The sequence below is a fragment of the Zophobas morio genome, unplaced genomic scaffold, assembly GCF_036711695.1.
Source record: "Zophobas morio isolate AGI-343-1 ecotype UQ-CSIRO unplaced genomic scaffold, CSIRO_AGI_Zmor_V1 ptg000033l, whole genome shotgun sequence".
Taxonomy (NCBI): Eukaryota; Metazoa; Arthropoda; class Insecta; order Coleoptera; family Tenebrionidae; genus Zophobas; species Zophobas morio.
In genome coordinates, this window is record NW_026972138.1 from 1,243,433 (window position 1) to 1,260,958 (window position 17,526).

General features: G+C 30.4%; 3 protein-coding genes across 10 annotated transcripts in view; 2 read left to right on the top strand and 1 right to left on the bottom strand.

Annotated features, from left to right (window-relative positions):
• The first annotated feature begins 2,598 nt into the window (after nt 1–2,598).
• Nucleotides 2,599–3,196, top strand: LOC135139772 (protein LTO1 homolog). Of its 2 annotated transcripts, none has more exons than XM_064070106.1 (2): nt 2,599–2,747; nt 2,790–3,196. In XM_064070106.1, the coding sequence occupies exons 1-2, from the start codon at nt 2,729–2,731 to the stop codon at nt 3,194–3,196; spliced, it is 426 nt and encodes a 141-aa protein (XP_063926176.1). In that variant the 5' UTR covers nt 2,599–2,728. The 2 variants fall into 2 exon arrangements, with proteins under 2 accessions (XP_063926176.1, XP_063926177.1); XM_064070107.1 differs by having other exon boundaries at nt 2,793–3,196.
• An 11-nt stretch (nt 3,197–3,207) lies between these two features.
• Nucleotides 3,208–4,625, top strand: LOC135139771 (probable methyltransferase-like protein 25). Its single transcript, XM_064070105.1, has one exon. The coding sequence runs from the start codon at nt 3,208–3,210 to the stop codon at nt 4,612–4,614; it is 1,407 nt and encodes a 468-aa protein (XP_063926175.1). The 3' UTR covers nt 4,615–4,625.
• A 5,143-nt stretch (nt 4,626–9,768) lies between these two features.
• Nucleotides 9,769–17,526, bottom strand: part of LOC135139720 (hexokinase type 2-like) — a 53,539-nt gene continuing 45,781 nt past the window's right edge. For 6 of the 7 annotated variants that reach the window (XM_064070030.1, XM_064070032.1, XM_064070033.1 and 3 more), the window contains exons 3-7: nt 17,068–17,423; nt 11,106–11,205; nt 10,791–10,983; nt 10,530–10,735; nt 9,769–10,477 (exon numbers count right to left, since the gene is read on the bottom strand). In XM_064070030.1, the coding sequence (XP_063926100.1) occupies nt 10,173–10,477; nt 10,530–10,735; nt 10,791–10,983; nt 11,106–11,205; nt 17,068–17,423 (1,160 nt within the window). In that variant the 3' untranslated portion in view covers nt 9,769–10,172. Of the gene's footprint in view, nt 10,478–10,529; nt 10,736–10,790; nt 10,984–11,105; nt 11,206–11,290; nt 11,391–17,067; nt 17,424–17,526 lie in introns of all 7 variants that reach the window. The other variant, XM_064070031.1, reaches the window with a different exon arrangement.

Below are 17,526 nucleotides of genomic sequence, written 5' to 3' on the forward strand. Positions count from 1 at the left end.
CATTTTTTAGTGTTGTTAAAGTTTCGATTTTTCGACTTCACTTTTTGGATTTTTCGATTGCTCAATTTTTCGACTTTTTAGGTTCTCAGTTTTTGGATATTTCAGTTTTCGGATTTTTCAGGTTTTCCATTTTTCAGTTTTTCTTTCATTTTTCAGTTTTTGGATATCTCAGTTTTGGAATTTCTCAATATTTCGATTGTTCGACTTTTCGATTTTTGACTCCTGGATTTTTCGATGTGTTCATTATTTTACTTTTTCGATTTTTAAATTTTGGATTTTTTAATTTTTAAAATTTTAGATTTTTCGATTTCTCGATTTTTCAGTTCAGTTCTTTAATACTTGAATTTTTCAAGTTTTCGAATTTTTCAAATGCTTCGATTTCTTAATCTTTTGATTTTTCGACTTCCCGGTTTTAGATTTTCTGTTTTTCAATTGTCACTTTGTCAATTTTTCGATTTTTCAATTAATCGATGTTTTGATTTTCCCATTTCTTGACCTTCGAGTGTTTCGAGTTTCCTGCTCTTCAATTCTTTAATTTTTTTATTTTTCAGGTTTTAATTTTTCAATTTTTCGATTTTTTAAGGTTTCTATGTTTCGGCTTCACTTTTTTGATTTTTCGATTTTTCAGTTTTCAGATATTTCAGTTTTAGGATTTTTCAATTCTTCGGCTCTTCAACTTCTGAATTTTTCGATGTGTTTACCTTTTTACTTTTTTGACTTTTCAATTTTTGGATTTTTAAATTTTAGATTTTTCAATCTCTGATATTTTAATTTTTCAATATTTCTTATCTTTCGATTTTTCGACTTCCCGGTTTTAGATTTTCTGTTTTTCAATTGTCGTTTTTTCAGATTTTCGATTTTTCAATTTTTCAAATTTTCACATTTATAAACTGTCAATTTTTCGATTTTTCAATTAATCGATGTTTTGATTTTCCCATTTCTTCACTTTCGAGGGTTTCGATTCGATATTCCTGTTCTTCAATTCTTTAATTTTTCGATTTTTCATTTTTTAGTGTTTTTAAAGTTTCGATTTTTCGACTTCACTTTTTGGATTTTTCGATTGCTCAATTTTTCGGCTTTTTAGGTTTTCAGTTTTGGGATATTTCAGTTTTCGGATTTTTCAGGTTTTCCATTTTTCAGTTTTTCTTTCATTTTTCAGTTTTTGGATATCTCAGTTTTGGAATTTCTCAATATTTCGATTGTTCGACTTTTCGATTTTTGACTCCTGGATTTTTCGATGTGTTCATTATTTTACTTTTTCGATTTTTAAATTTTCGATTTTTTAATTTTTAAAATTTTAGATTTTTCGATTTCTCGATTTTTCAGTTCAGTTCTTTAATATTTGAATTTTTCAAGTTTTCGAATTTTTCAAATGCTTCGATTTCTTAATCTTTTGATTTTTCGACTTCCCGGTTTTAGATTTTCTGTTTTTCAGTTGTCACTTTGTCAATTTTTCGATTTTTCAATTAATCGATGTTTTGATTTTCCCATTTCTTGACCTTCGAGTGTTTCGAGTTTCCTGCTCTTCAATTCTTTAATTTTTTTATTTTTCAGGTTTTAATTTTTCAATTTTTCGATTTTTTAAGGTTTCTATTTTTCGGCTTCACTTTTTTGATTTTTCGATTTTTCAGTTTTCAGATATTGCAGTTTTAGGATTTTTCAATTCTTTGGCTCTTCTACTTCTGGATTTTTCGATGTGTTTACCTTTTTACTTTTTTGATTTTTCAATTTTTGGATTTTTAAATTTTAGATTTTTCAATCTTTGATATTTTATTCCAGTTTTCCATTTTTTCGTTTTTTGATTTTTCCGCTTTTCCAATTTTTCGACTTTTAACTTTTTGTTTATCGATTTCTCAATTTCTCCATTTTTCGAATTGTTAAGTTTTTTGATTTCTCGATTTATCGAGATTTGGATTTTTCGATATTTTGATTGTCAATTTCGCAATTTATATATTGTTCAATTTTTAACTTTTCGATTTTTCGATTTTGGCCTATTTCGGTTTCTCAATTGTTCGACTTTTCGACACCACGATTTCTTGATCTTTTGATTTTTCGATTTTACAGTTATCCGATTTTTTAAATTTGGGGGTTTCGATTTCTCGATTTTTCGTTATTCGGTTTTTAAATTTTAGATTTTTGAATTTTACATTTTTTCAATGTTTCGGTTTTACGATTTTTTAAAGTTTCGATTTTTCGATTATTAGATTTCTCGATTTTTCAAATTTTCGATTATTTTAATTTTTCATTTTTTTTCTCACTGTTTATATCAAACAGTGTATCGAAAACAACCACAAAAATTGTCACTAAAAACATTTCAAAATTCATAAAAAATAGAACACAGTGTTTTCACAACATTTTCCCGAAAAAATCCATTGGGTAATTACGATTTCAACAATATTCTTTGTTTAAGACGTTTTGCTAGTATAAAACACAAATAAAGAATTAATTCTTAGTTAAACAAGTTTTTTTTTATTGGCATCGACTATTTAAATTTGGCGCTTGTCTTTGGCGGTTGAGGACTCCAATGTCAATAAGGGTGGTTTTGCAAAAACAGCATGTATGTCGCATCTATATTAATCTATGGTATTGGTAGCCCTGGTTGTCATTGTACCTAACCTAAGAAAGTAATTCTTAATTATTCCAGTTTATTTTCGCAAAAAGTGACCAGTTTTAAGCCTGCAGCCCTCAATGAACAAACCTCACCAACCAGAACCCAATAATAACAGATATGCAAGACGACAATATAGGTTAGTTTAACATCTGTCCATTCGAAACCTAATTTCTTCCAGCAGGGAGCAGCGCCGACCGAGACATTAACGACGTCTTCAGCGACATTTTCCTGATTGAAAATCGGGCCTTCGAACAAAGTTTCAACGAAGGACGAGACCAAGGTAAAACGGAAGACAACGTGGAAGCATTCCACTTGGGGTATCACCGAGGTGCCGAAATCGGGGCAGAAATTGGTTACTACGCTGCAGTTACTAACCACTTTATACAGAATAAACCTCCAGGTGACGATAAACTTACCAAAGAACTTGCTACCTTGAAACAAATGCTAGTAGAGTTTCCGCGCGAAAACAACCAAGAAGTCGATATAATAGCACAACTGAGTCAAATTCGGGCGAAATTTAAAAAAATATGTGCTGTTTTGAAAATCCAGCCCACGTTTCCTGAGCCAAATCGTCTATCGTTTTGACCACAACGACAATGTGTTCAGTGCCATTAATCAAACAACAAATCGAGAATTTGTTGAAGTTTTTGGAACCGTTTTTGGGGTTTGCGAATTGCCACATGGTCGATTTTTTCACGAATTCGTGCTATAAGAACTTTGTTCCTTCAGATATTCAGCGGGAAATTAACGAAATTGGAGAGGCAAATCTTGTCAATTTGTTGTTCAGGGACGAGTTAGATGGGGCGCCAAGTTTGAAAACTTTCAGCGAAAATAGCGTAAAATTCACGTTAAAAAACACTGAGGTGTGTTTAGGAGTTGACACTTTGATAACTGCATTACAGGATTGGGGCTGCGATAACTTTGATAAATTTAAACTGGAGATGTTCATGACTGCAAAAAAGTCTCATGAAGTTGAAGTTTTAAGCGCTGTGGCTGCATCAATCTCGGAGGTGTCTAAAACCTCGCACGTTGTTGATCTCGGGGATGGCAAAGGCTATCTCAGTTCGATGCTAGCCCTTCATAATAAAATCGCGGTTTTAGGGGTTGACGCGTCCAATATTAACACGTGTGGGGCGATAAAACGCGTCAATAAATTATCGAAGGTGTGGAATAACATTCCAAATGCACCACACAAGTCATATCCAAAGAAAAACCAAAATAGCGAAACCATGAATGTCAATCTGTACAAACAAGTAACCCAATTTGTTGACGAAGATTTCGATTTAGAGAGTTTGATAGTCGAGAATTTTGAAACGACTCCACTTCCGCTCCAGTTAGGCTTAGTTGGTCTGCACACGTGCGGCAATTTAGCCCCCAATTCCTTAAAAATCTTCGTCAAAAACAACGACGTCAAGACCGTTTGTAACGTGGGTTGTTGCTATCACTTGATAACGGAGCGGTTCGATGAAAGCAACGACTGTGATCGAGATATCGGGTTTCCTATGAGCGATTTCCTTACAAAGAAGCGATTATCAATCGGGAGAAGCGCTAGAATGATTGCTAATCAATCGGTCGAGCGTATTCTACAATCGAAAGAATTACCCAACATTACTATATTTTATCGCGCTTTGTTGCAAGTCATTCTCGAACGGTTTTGTCGCGAACTACCCACAAAACACGTGGGGAGGTTTAAAAAACTACCTGAAAGTTTTCACGACTACGTCAGAATAGCGCTGAAACGGATCGAAGTGGATATTAATATCACGGACGAGCAAATCCAGGAGTTTTATTTATCGTACGAAAAACGTCTGAACGAAGTGAATCTTTTTTATTTATTGCGCTGTAAATTGTCTCCGGTTATTGAAAGTTTGATTTTGCTCGACCGGTTGCTGTATTTGAAGGAACGAGGGTTCGAGGAGGCGTTTTTGGTGCGGTTTTTCGACCCCGTGGTGTCGCCCAGGTGCTACGGAATTGTGGCCTTGAAAGACGTTTTTAATAAATGAAAAAAGTATAAGAGTGTTTTATTTTTATTGATTTTTCCTGGTTTGGGACAGTTTTTATCCCATTTGAAATGTCCTGTAAAAACGAGAGAAATTGACTTAGGACGATAGTTTTTTTTTCTTAAGTTCTTGTTAACAATCCGTATTAGACATATTTTGTCCCTCTTGTATTAAAATTTTATTTTCAGTGCTGTTTTCTGTGTAAGAAAAAAGTAAAAACATGCAAAAATGAACTGTCGGTGTTTTATTTTTGATGCTGTATGTAAATTGTAAAAATTGGTCTAAAGTTATTTAGACAGCACTTTCCTCGCTCTTGAAGTCCGGTATAACATATTCAGTTTTGTCAGATAATTGTAAGATTCGATTTAGAGATTTTTTTGCTGATAACGCAGTAAAGAGATCCATCTGGCGAATGACTAATTTTATGTTTTTTTCTTTATTTCCTTTATTTTTTTGTTGCTTCTTTCGATTTACATTTTTTATTTATTCAAGTTTTCAAATTTTCAAGCCTTTATTTTTCAATTCCATGATTTTCCACGTTTAAAATTTTTCAATTTTTGGATTTCCAGTCTTCCAATTTTTCAATTTCTTTAATTTTCAATATTTTGATTTTACAATACATATTTATTTTTTTTATGTATCACTTTTTCGAATTTTAACTTTTTCAAATTTTCGTTTCTTCAAATTTTCATGTTTGATTTTCACTTTTGACAGTTTTAAAGTTTTCATATTCATCGCAAAATTTGTTTATGGAAAAACTCAATTGAAGAAATTCGTAGTACGTCTTTTTACGTTTATTTAACATTACGAACATATCTTTATTTTAACTCATAAAGGTTATCACAAAAAAAATAAAATTCGGAATATCAAATCTTATAATTTTTCGAAAAATCTGGTTTTATTCACCTTCAACCAATTTTTTGACATTTTTCATTTTATTTTTATATTTTTAAATTTTACAAGGTTTTCATTTTATACTTTTTCATTTTTCGATTTATCAATTTCTCAATTTTTAATTTTCCGAATTTTCAATTTTTTTGTGCCTCAATTTTTAAAGACTTGGATTTTTTTACTCTCCTGATTTTTCATTTTCTCGATTTTTTATCACAGTTCTTCGTTTTTTCAATGTTACTTTCGATTTTGTTTCGTTATGCAGTTTTTCAAATTTCCATTCTTTGATTTTTGAATTCCCCGATTTTCCACTTTTTGAATTTTTTACTTTTGTACTTTTTGGATTTCTGATTTTCCGATTTCTTTAATTTTCAATGCTTCGATTTTACAATACATATTTGGTTTTTTCAATTTTACACTTTTTTCGATTGTTAAGTTTCCCAATTTTATTTAATCTTTTGATATTTCAAGGTGGGCGGGGCTTATTTTCATTACAAAATTTTATCACACACTACAAACATATCTTTAGTTAAACTTATAAAGGAATTACATATTTACTTTACATCAATTTTTGCTATCGTAATTTTTCATTTTTTTTTATTTTACAATTTTTTATATCACAATTTTTCGTGTTTTCATTTGCTTTTTAGATTTTTAGATTTTAGAAGGTTTTCATTTTCTACATTTTCGTTTTTCGATTTTTCAATTTCCCAATTTTATTTCATCTTTCGATTTTTAAACTTTTCTTTACTTGAGTTTTTCAAATTCCTGATTTCCAATTTTTAGAATTTTCAAGATTCTCATTTTATATTTTTTTGTTTTTTGATTTTTCAATTTTACAGTTTTGCAATTTTTCCATTATTTCTTAAAACTCGAAATGTTGAAAAATCGAATGTTTGCAAATCGAAGGTTTGAAGAAAGAAAAAATTGAAACGTCGAAAAACTTAAAAATCGAAAAAATTATTGAATCGAAAATTACAGAATCATCAAAATTGTAAAATTGGAAAACTGTAACATTGAAAGATCGCAAAAATTGAAAAATTTCGCCTAAAAGAAAAATTATAAAATCTGACAGAACATGGAAAAACCGAAGAATTTAAAAAATACAGACTACAAAATTTGAAAAATCGAAAAACTTAAAAATCAAAAATAGAAAACTCGTTAAACTGTGCAAACTGAAAAATTGAAATTGAAACAACAAATAATTATAAAATCGAAACATTGAAAAATCGAATAACTGAAAAAATAAAGAAAATAAAAAACGAATCGAAAAGATGAAAAATTTCAAAATTAAAACTTCAAAAACTGCAGCTCCGAAACCGAAGAAACAAAGAAAATGAAAAATTGGTTCTTACTTTTTATTTATACTTTTTCGGTTTTTTATTTTTGATTTTTCAATTTTACAATTTCTTGACTTCTAAATTTTTGAATTTTTCGAGTTGCAATTTTTAATTTTTGCAATTTTTCGATATTACAGTTTTTCATTTTTCGATTTTTCACATTCTCAGTTTTTAATTTTTGTCATTTTCAATTTTTCGTTTCCTTAATTTTTCAAGTTCTCGATTTTTATTTTTCATTTTCCCGATTTTATGTCACAAATTTTCATTTTTTCAATTCTTTTGTTTTTTTGTTATTTCTTTTGATTGTTCAATTTGTCGTTTCTTCAATTTTTTGAATTTTCAGTTTTTCAATTTTTCATGTTACCGATTTTTATTTTTCAATGTGGCGAATTTTTAATTTTTATTTTCTCGATTTATATCACAATTGTCCGTTATTTCATTTCCTTTATTTTCTATGTTTTTTTTCGATTTTACAATTTTTAATTTGTTCAATTTTTCAAATTTTCAGATTTTGAATTTTCAGTTCTACCATTTTTCAATTTTTAGATTTTTCACTCTGCAGTTTTTGAATTTCCAGTCTTCCGATTTTCGAATTTCTTCAATTTTCAATATTTCTATTTTATAATGCATATTTCTTTTTTTTTTTTTGATTTTTCACTTTTTCGATTCTTAAAGTTTTTCAAGTTTTCATTGTGTAATTTTTCGTTTTTTATTTTTGATTTTTCAATTTTACAATTTCTCGAATTTCAAAATTTTCAATTTTTCGGTTTGCATCAGTTTTTCAATTTGGCAATTTTTCAATAATACAGTTTTTCATTTTTCGATTTTTCAGTTTCTCCATTTTTAATTTTTCCCTTTTCCAATTTTTTGTTTCCGATTTTTATTTTTCATTTTCCCGATTTTTTAATTTTCACTTTTTCGTTTTTGTATCACAATTTTTCGTTTTTCATTTCCTTTATTTTTTGTTGTTTCCTTCGATTTTACATTTTTTTGTTTTTTTATTTTAATTTTTCAATTTTACAATTTGTCGACTTCCAAGTTTTCCAATTTTTCAATATTACAATTTCTTATTTTTCCATTTTTCACATTCTCGATTTTTAATTTTTCCCTTTTTTTATTTTTCATTTTCTCGATTTTATATCACATTTTTTTTTGTTTTTTCATTTCCTTGATTTTTGTTGTTTCTTTCGATTTTCTAATTTTTCAAATTTTCAGGCCAATCGATTCCAATTCGTCGATTTTCCAATTTTAAAATTTTTCAGTTTGCAGTTTTTGGGTTTCCACCATAGATCATAATAATTTATTATATGATCTAAGGTTTCCACCCCTTTTTTCTTTATGAATTTTCAATTTTTCGTTAAACTTTAGATTTTTCACATCTTCGACAGTTTTATATTTCGATTTCTCTTTTTTTTCAACTTTTCGATGTTTTAATTTTTCTTTTTTAAAATTTTTCAATTTTTTTTATTTCTCGATTTATCGAATTCTCAATTTTTTTCTATTTCTCGATGTTTCGGTTTTTCAGTTATCCGATTTTGCAATTTTTTTAAATTCTGGAGTTTCGATTTGTCGATTTTTAAGTTTTAAATTTTCGAATTTTTCTTTTTTGATTCTTTGATGTTTGGATTTCTCCAGTTTTCAATTTTGCGATATTTCAATTCGGTTTTTTAAATTTTAGATTTTTCGATTTCTAGATTTTTTGATTTTCCAGTTCTTCAGTATTTATATTTTCCATTTTTTTAAATTTTGAAGTTGCTAAATTTTCCAGATTTTTCAATTAATATATTTTTTTGATTTTTCCGTTTCTCGAATTCGCAGTTTCGATTTTTCAGTTCTTCAATTCTTTGATTTTTAGATTTTTCGCTCGACCAATTTTTTTAATTTCTCAATTTTGAATATTTGTTTTGGGATTTTTCAGTATTTCTCATTTTCGACTTTTCGATTTTTTATTTTTAGGATTTTCGTTTTTTAAACTTTAGATTTTTCTATTTTCGACTGTTTTATATATATATATTTCGATTTCTGAATTTTTCGACTTTTCAGTTCTTGTATATTTTAATTTTTTTTGTTTCTGAATTTTTATTTTTCGATTTTTCAATTTTTTGAGAACTCGATTTATCGAGATTTGGATGTTTCGATTGTCTCAGTTTTTGAATTTTTCACTGTTTCGATTTTTGAATTATCCGATTTTTCAATTTTCTAATTTTTTAAATTATCAAGTTTTAATGTTGCTGAATTTTCAGTTTTCCGATTTCTCAATTAATCTATTTTTTGATTTTTCCATTTTCGACTTGCCAAGGTTTTGATTTTTCAGTTTTTCAGTTCCTCAATTTTTCGATTTTTCAGGCTCTAGATTTTTCAATTTTTCGATTCTTTAGGTTTGCAATTTTTCGGCTTTTTGATTTCCCAATTTTTAATTTCACAATTTTTGGATATTTCGTTCAGTTTTGTGAGTTTTCTCAGTTTTTCGATTCTTCAATTTTTCAATTTTGGGATTCTTTGGTATTTCGACTTTTGGATTTTTCACGTTCTTGATTTTCGATTTCTCGATTTTTCGTTTTTTGAACTTCCGGTTTTCCCAATCTTTCAACTTTTCGATATTTTAAGTTTTCAATTTTTAAAATTTTTGGTTTTTCGATCTCGAGTTTCAGTTCTTCTATATTTGAATTTTTCAATTTTCAAAATTTAAAGTTAATTATGTTACTTTTTTAAAAGACACAGTAGAAGAACACGTAAGATACGGCCATTCGTTATAATGATTTACTAGATTGGACACAAAAAGTCAGAACACCAGAGAGTTTATACTCAACTGTTATGACAATTCTGAGTGATACCACCTTAAGCGGGGCAATTTTACATGTTTGTCTACACGGCGATAGGTGGCGCCCAAATCACTCCTCTGTTTGACGTTTAAAACAAAAACCACTTTACTCACAATATCTTTTATTCATCATCTGTTACAACTAAACCCATCTTAAAAAAGGTTCGTAAGTATTAAGTACCATTCTCAACTTTGCTCTATATTCAGTCGTTTCTAAAAGCAAATCACTACGAATCTTTAATAAGTAAATCGCTTTGTATAAAAATACGATTCCAGTTACACTACCAACACGGCAAGCCATTAAAACAATTGCACATTTAGTTTACATGTAAAATTTAGTAAAAAAGGCTTTCCAACAAGATACAACAAATAAATAATTTTTGATAAAAATTAACAAAAACAGATTACAGGAGCTAATACATGATCTAATACTAGTTCTCTCACTAAATTTAGAACTAGTATAAGACGTGGCTACAAATATGTACAAAAATAACCTAAAGTAGCTAACTTCACCTCTTCCGAGAGGCCACAGCAGCTACTAACGCCGCCCCACGCCCGCTCCCGTCCTCGGACAACATCAAGTCGAACACGATTCCGGGGTTGATCAACTCGGATATCTTCTCCATCATCAGATTGTGGAAATGGGGGTGGTACCTGTACAGCGACCCATCAATCCCAACGGTAACCCTCGGCTCGTTGATTTTATTCAAAAGGGTGGCGATTCCAGCGGACGCTAGATGTGCAGCTCTCCTCGACACGCACTCACACACATATCGCACGTTAATGCAGTCTTGCTCAGTCGCATGCTTAAGACCTGTGGAAATTAAAATTGAAAATTCGTACTTGATGCACCTTCCACGACGTACCTAATTCTTCTAGAATCTCTTTACAATTCGTGAACGTCCCAGGGGCGTCGGTTTCGATCTCAGACACGTACTTCGTGTAGAACCGGTCCCGGGTGGAGAGAGCCTCGGAGCCTTTGCCCCCGAACAACAAACCGTCTTTGCAGAAAACCTCCAGAGCTAGTCGGACGAGCTCCCCCATGTACATTCCAGAAATCATTTTCTCGTGGCTGTTTTGTATTTTTGAATTAGAACAGTTTTGGTTGTCGTATTAATTAAACTCACAGTTGTTTGCCTGGATTTACTGAGTTTTGGTCGATGATTTTGTCGTAGTCGACTCTGACGAAGTCTAGGGATCCGTCGTCCCCAAAAGCGCCCCATTCGGTGTTGATTAAGACTTTGCCTGAGCCGGCGTCGGGTTCATCCATGTTTTCCACGTTTTCTCGCGACTCGACGTAGCAGGCGTTGGTTCCCGTACCTACGAACACGAATATTTAAATTTGGCGCCAAAGCACAAGCCATCTAGCGACGGGAAGATCAAGCAATTAGTTAGCAAGAGTTGGGACTGGTCTCTTAAGTTAGCAAGCAAAATTAACCTACCGATAATCAAACCAATCCGGCAATGGCGGTTTTTCCATGCACACGACATGAGTGTTCCCGTTGTATCATTAAGCACAGCGCATACGTCGATCTTAATATCCTAGAAAGGAACACAGACATGCATAAGGGAAGAAAAGGCGGGATTTTCGAAAAGTGCATGCATCGTGAACCAACTAAAGACTCACCGATTATAACCCCAATTCGACAATAACGATTTTTCCAAGCACAGGACATCAGAGTTCCTGTAGAGTCATTTAGAATCGCCATTACGGAAAGATCTATATCCTGGAATTATATGTGAGGTGTTGGAACAACAAGATGCATGCGGTATATTCAGTGTAATGTTTGTTTTTGCGCAGCCAAATTTTAATAATTCAATCATTGTTTAAGTATATTATCATTGTTTAAGTATATTATAGTTGGACAACCTATACGGACAATCACTTTCCCATGTAAAAAAGAATGAATATATATTTTACATCTCACTCGCTTCACTATGAAGTGGCGGTACCTTACGAAAGGGGGTAAAAATAGTCCGTAAGCACGTGATGTCGATAAGGTAGTAAACAGACGTATTAATCAGTACGTTGTACGGGGAGCAGTCACAAAATAAGCAAACGTACGTGTTGAAGACTTTACTGCAATATATGTATATGTAGTGCATACCTGTTTCAAGGTTAAGGTAACAAAAATTTAATATTATCGCGGTATACCTATTATCCATGAACAGCATGGCTAACAAATATGCGTCCCTTCGTCCACTTTAAAGGTATACGAAATTAAACGACCACTACTTTAATTAATAAGTAACAAGTCATCTAATTTGCCTCCAGAATAACTATGGATTATCATCAAACTATGAACACCAAATTAATTCAATATGAACATCTTGTTACGTATTTTTTTTATTAACAGTAGTCAAATCATTAAATACATATTATTTTTGAAACTAAAATGCATTTTATCCTAAGACTGTATCACAAAATATTCATCACCATTTAAATATATACGATTTAGACATCAAGAAATAAATTTAAAATTGCAAAAATTATACTAAAACAGCCTTAAATGTGTCTTGTATGTACGTGCTTATCAGTATGTAGGCATTTTAACGCACAGCAATAATCGTTCTTGATGAGTAATGACTGATGACTACTGTAACACAGTAAATCCTCGAAATCGAAAATTTAAAACACTGAAAAATTCAAATATGGGAAAATTGTAAAATCGAGAAATCGAAACATAAAAAAATCAAAAAAATTAAAATTGGAAAACCTAAAAATTAAAAACCGAGAAATTGAACAATCGGTTAATTCAAAAATCGAAACATCGAAAAATTGGAAAATCGAAAAATAAAAAAAAATTGGACAATCGAAAATTTAAAAATTCCGAAAATTGAAAAATTGAAATATAGAGAACTGAAAACTCAAAAAATCGAAAAAAATTAATAATTTCAAAAATCGAAAAGTTAAAATTGAGAAATCGAAAAACTGAAAAATCACAAAATTGAACGAAATATCAAAAAATTAGGAAATTAAAAAATTGAGAAACAAAAAAGTCAAAAAAGCAGAGTCTAAAAATCGCAAACTTAAAAAATCGAAAAATTGAAAAATCAAAAACCTGAATAATCGAAAAATTGAAGAACTGAAGAACTGAAAAATCGAAACTTTAGGAAGTGGAGAAATGGGAATGTAAAAAAATAGATTAATTGAGAAATCCGAAAACTAAAAATTCAGAAACGTCAAAATTTGAAAAATAAAAAAATAGTGAAGAACTAAAAAATCGAAAATTTAAAATTTAAAACACTGAAAAGTTAAAATATCCTAAAACTGAAAAATGGAGAAATCCAAACATCAAAAAATCAAAAATAAAAATAAAATTAAAAATCTAAAATTTAATAATCGAAAAACTGAAAAATCAACGAATCGAGAAGTCGAGAATTTAAAAATTGGACAATTGAAAAATCGGATAAATCAAAAATCGAAACATCCAAAAATCAAGAAACCGAAAAGCAAAAAATCGAAAAACCAACAAATCGAAAAATCGAAACATTGTAAAATTCAAAAATTGAGACATCGAGAAATCGAAAAATCAAAAAATTGAGAAACCGAAGTAGGCCAAAATCGAAAAATCGAAAACTTAAATATGGAAAAATTGATAAAGCGAGATTGAATAATCAAAACATCGAAACATCCGAATCTCAATGAATTGAGATCTCAAAAAATTTAAACATTCGTAAATTTAAAAAATTAAAATATAGAACTGGAAACTCGAGAAACTGAAAAATCTAGAAATTTAAAAATTAAAATATGAAAAAGTTGAAAAATTGAGAAATTGAAATAAAAAACAAAAAACTGAAAATCCAAAAATAAAAAATAGAAAAATCTAGAAGTCGAAAAATGAAAGAATCGAAGTATTGAAAAATATCAAAACTGAAAGAAATATCCAAAAATTGAGAAATCGACAAACCAATAAAGCGAAGTCGAAAAATCGAAGAATTGAAGAACTGAAAAATCGAAACTTTGAGAAGTGGAAAAATCAAAAATAGATTAATTGAGAAATCAGAAAACTGAAAATTTAACGCAAAAATTTGAAAAATTCAAAAATTTAAATACTGAAGAACTGAAAAGTCAAAAAATCGAGAAATCGAAAAAACTAAAATTTAAAACGATGAATAATTAAAATATCGCAAAATTGAAGAATCGAGAGATCCAATTCAATTTGAAAAATTGAAAAATCGGGGCATTTAAAAATTAAAAAATCCAGAAATTGAAAAGCTCAAAAGAAAAAAATCGAAAAACCGAGAAATCCAAAAATCGAAACATCGAAAAATTCAAAAACTGAGACTTCGAGAAATCGAAAAATCGGAGGATCGAGAAATTGAGGAGTCGGAAGCCGAAAAGGAAAGTTAAAAATTGAAAAATTGAGAAATTGAACAATCAACACAACGAAACATCTGAATTCGATAAATTAAGAAATTAAAAAATTGAATAATCGAAAAATTTTAAAAAAGAAAAACTGGAAAATCAAAAATTAAAATTCAAAAAATCGAAAAATGAAAAATTGAAATATAGAAGAACTGAAAACTCGAGATATCGAAAAACCTAGAATTTTAAAAAATGAAATATTAAAACATCGAAAAGTTTAAAAATTGAGAAATCGAAGCATTAAACAGTCCCAGAATTGAAAAATCTAAAGTTTACAATAAATTGAAAATCCAAAAAGGAAAAAGCGAGAAATCAAAAAAAATCCATCAATTCAAAAATCGAAAAGTCGAAAAATTGAAATATTGAAAAATTTCATAACTGAAAGAAATATTCAAAAAATTGAGAATTTAAAAAATTGGAAAATTGAGAAATCGAAAATCTAAAAAAGCAAAATAGAAAAATCGTAATCTTAAAAAATCGAAAAATTGAGGAATTGAAGATGTGAAAAATCGAAACTTTAGGAAATCCAGAAATGGACAAATAAAAAAAATACTTTAGAAATCGGCAAACTGAAAATTTGAAAAATTGAAAAATCGAAATATTTAAAAACCGTAAAATTGAAGGGGACAAAAATTGAGAAATCGTATCATTGAAACATCGTAAGATTGAGAAATCGAAAAATAAAAAAATCGAGAAATAGAAAATTTAAGGAATGGAGGAATCGGAAAAGCCCAAAATTGAAATATTGAAAAATTGAGACATTTAAAGTTGAAAAATCGAGAAATCGACAAGCCGAAAAATCCCAATAGCGTATTTAGGTATAAATCACAAGATCAGGACTATTCTACTTTTTAAAATTTAAATACATAACATTATAAATTGGAAAATGTTGATTTTTTTTTCCAAAAATCTTGACGTCTAAGGTGAAAACTCGACACGGATGCATAAACCGTAAACGGGGCAAAACTACAATTTTACTATTGTAAAATTTGGAGACTGCGTCATTTCATTGTTCGTGACAAATTTTGGAGAGTGTAATTTGATAATACAGTTTGAAATGTAAATTTTGTCATTCGGGGACATTATGTATTAAATCGTTAAGATGTTCAAGAACTTTGTTCACTTATTCGTTGTAAAGTCCAATGGTCGAAATGGGTTAGTTCTTCGTAGTGGATGTGTATCACATCAACTCTAACGAATATCGGTTTATAGATAAATCGCTTAAAGCCGATATTGGCCTGAGTGTGCTTTGGTCTGTAGATCAAACAAGTTCTCAGGCGACGAAAAATTGCATGTGGAGTGAGACTTCGGATTACAAATCGTGCCAAGAAAGACATATTTGGGAGAGATGGATTTTCAGGTGCTTGACTAGCGGTAATTTTAAATTGTTTGCTGTCGTTCGCGAAGTGAAGAACACAATTTTATTAAAATGATAATTATAAAATCATCATAATCACTATTGGTGTTAATTAACACAAAATGGCGCGCAAGTTATCAGTTGATTTCGTTAATAAATTCATAGAAACCTATATGGGATTTTTTCATGCCTTAGAAAATTAAAAAGTAAAAAATACAATAACAAAAATTTTAAAATGCGGTTTACGAAAAATTAGTTGACCTGTGCAAAGAATAAAATTTTGGAAACGCTGACAAATATGACATCTTAAAAAAAATAACACTTGAAGAAGTGCTTTCGGCGTAATATTTTTGATGCTCGCGTGAACAAAATACTCTATATCAGTGTGCAGTGCGCAAAGAGTTAACTGTGCAGATCTAGCCGAAAATCCGAAAACCAAATCGTTGTGTGTAGGGCCAGCATAACGGAAGTAATAAATCATCCCATCGGTTGAAGAACGTTGGGTTGGTGCACTGATGTCGGTGTTATATCCCGAGAGGGGCCCAATACACCCAATAAAATGGAACAGACAAAATAAAGCTTCAAACATAATTATTTCTATACTAAAATTCTGAAGTTTATAAACTGCACATTTTATTTATTTATTTATTTATTTATTTATTTATTTATTTATTTATTTATTTTATCTTGTTTTCGAACTATAATAAACATTTCAAACAATATCTGTAACTTATTTTAATGTAAATTATATTCATGTGGTTAACAAATCAGATGTAATATTAGTGTGATTTTGACCTTATTCTAGATTTTATTACAGCAGAACGGCGTATCCTTTTTAAATTTTAAAAGTTACGGAAACTAGTTCAAGAAACAATTAGTTATCTCGTATTTTTGGAACAAAATCTACCAAAATTTCCGATAACAGCAATTGTTTTTCATAGAAACAAACAGTCTTCAAAGCAGCCTTTAACAACTCGATATTACAAACATGCCTCTTAAGTTCTTAATGCGTTTTTTTCTCTCTTGTAATTATTTGTAATGTTAACGCCGAAAGTTTATGTCATTCTGTTATTTACTTTGAACATATATTTTCATTTTGTGTTAATATTTTTGTAACACCACGAATCTAAATTTTACTTAAAATCTTGTTTTACTTTAATCTTGTAAAACTAAACAATTATACCAGTTTAAAAACCCTTGGAAAGTTTCTGTCAGTCTTCAGATATAGTCAAATAAAAATATGCGTCAAATTCATTTAAATTCAATTCTTTCTTATCACGTTACAACGCGTTGCTTCATATTTTTTATGTCAAGTATATTTTTTTATTTTGTACATATATGTCTATACACATTACTCCTTACGGAACAATGTTAATTATGGATTTATGGATAACTCCTCGTATAAGAGACGAGTGAAGGGTGTTTGCCTTTGCTAATGTTTGATGGCGCCATCTGAAGTAGAGTAAAATAAACCTAATACGTTCGCTCACTGTAGTGAAAATGCGCGTTGACGAAAAATTTGTCCCACGCCCCCTGGATTCCTTGTCCTAAAGCTCACTATTTAGCCGAAGTAAAATTTGTATTAGGTTGTCCAACTATAACATACTTAAACAATGATTCAATTATTGTCGTAACAAGTTGGTTAAAATTTGGCCGCGTGCTAGCCGAGTCCACGTACCCCTCTCCTGGCGATGGCGTCCTTGAGTAGCTGAACCACGTCGTTGCCGATGACGCCCGAGCAATTAAACCCTTTGGTCCAGCGCTCCAGAAGGCCCTTAGTCAGACCCTTCTGCATCAAAGGAAAACTGAAAGTGAATCCCAGCGGGAGCACTTCGTTCATGATCTTCTCGGCCTTCATGAACTGGGCCAGACAGTCGGCGATGTGGTCGAACAGCTGTTCGCCCGAACCCAGCATGATGTGTTGGGGTACGGCGAAGATTTTCGACCGCATTTCGAAGTGGTTCTTGTTGAGTTCGATGAGGAGGACGCGGAAGTTGGTACCGCCGAGGTCCAAGGCGAGGAATTTGCCGACTTCTGGAAATTTCCGAGATTTCGGTTAACGGTACACGAAAAGGTGTGAATGATATTACTTTTATTTACATTTCGTGTTTTGAAAAGGTCATTGTCTTGCATATCG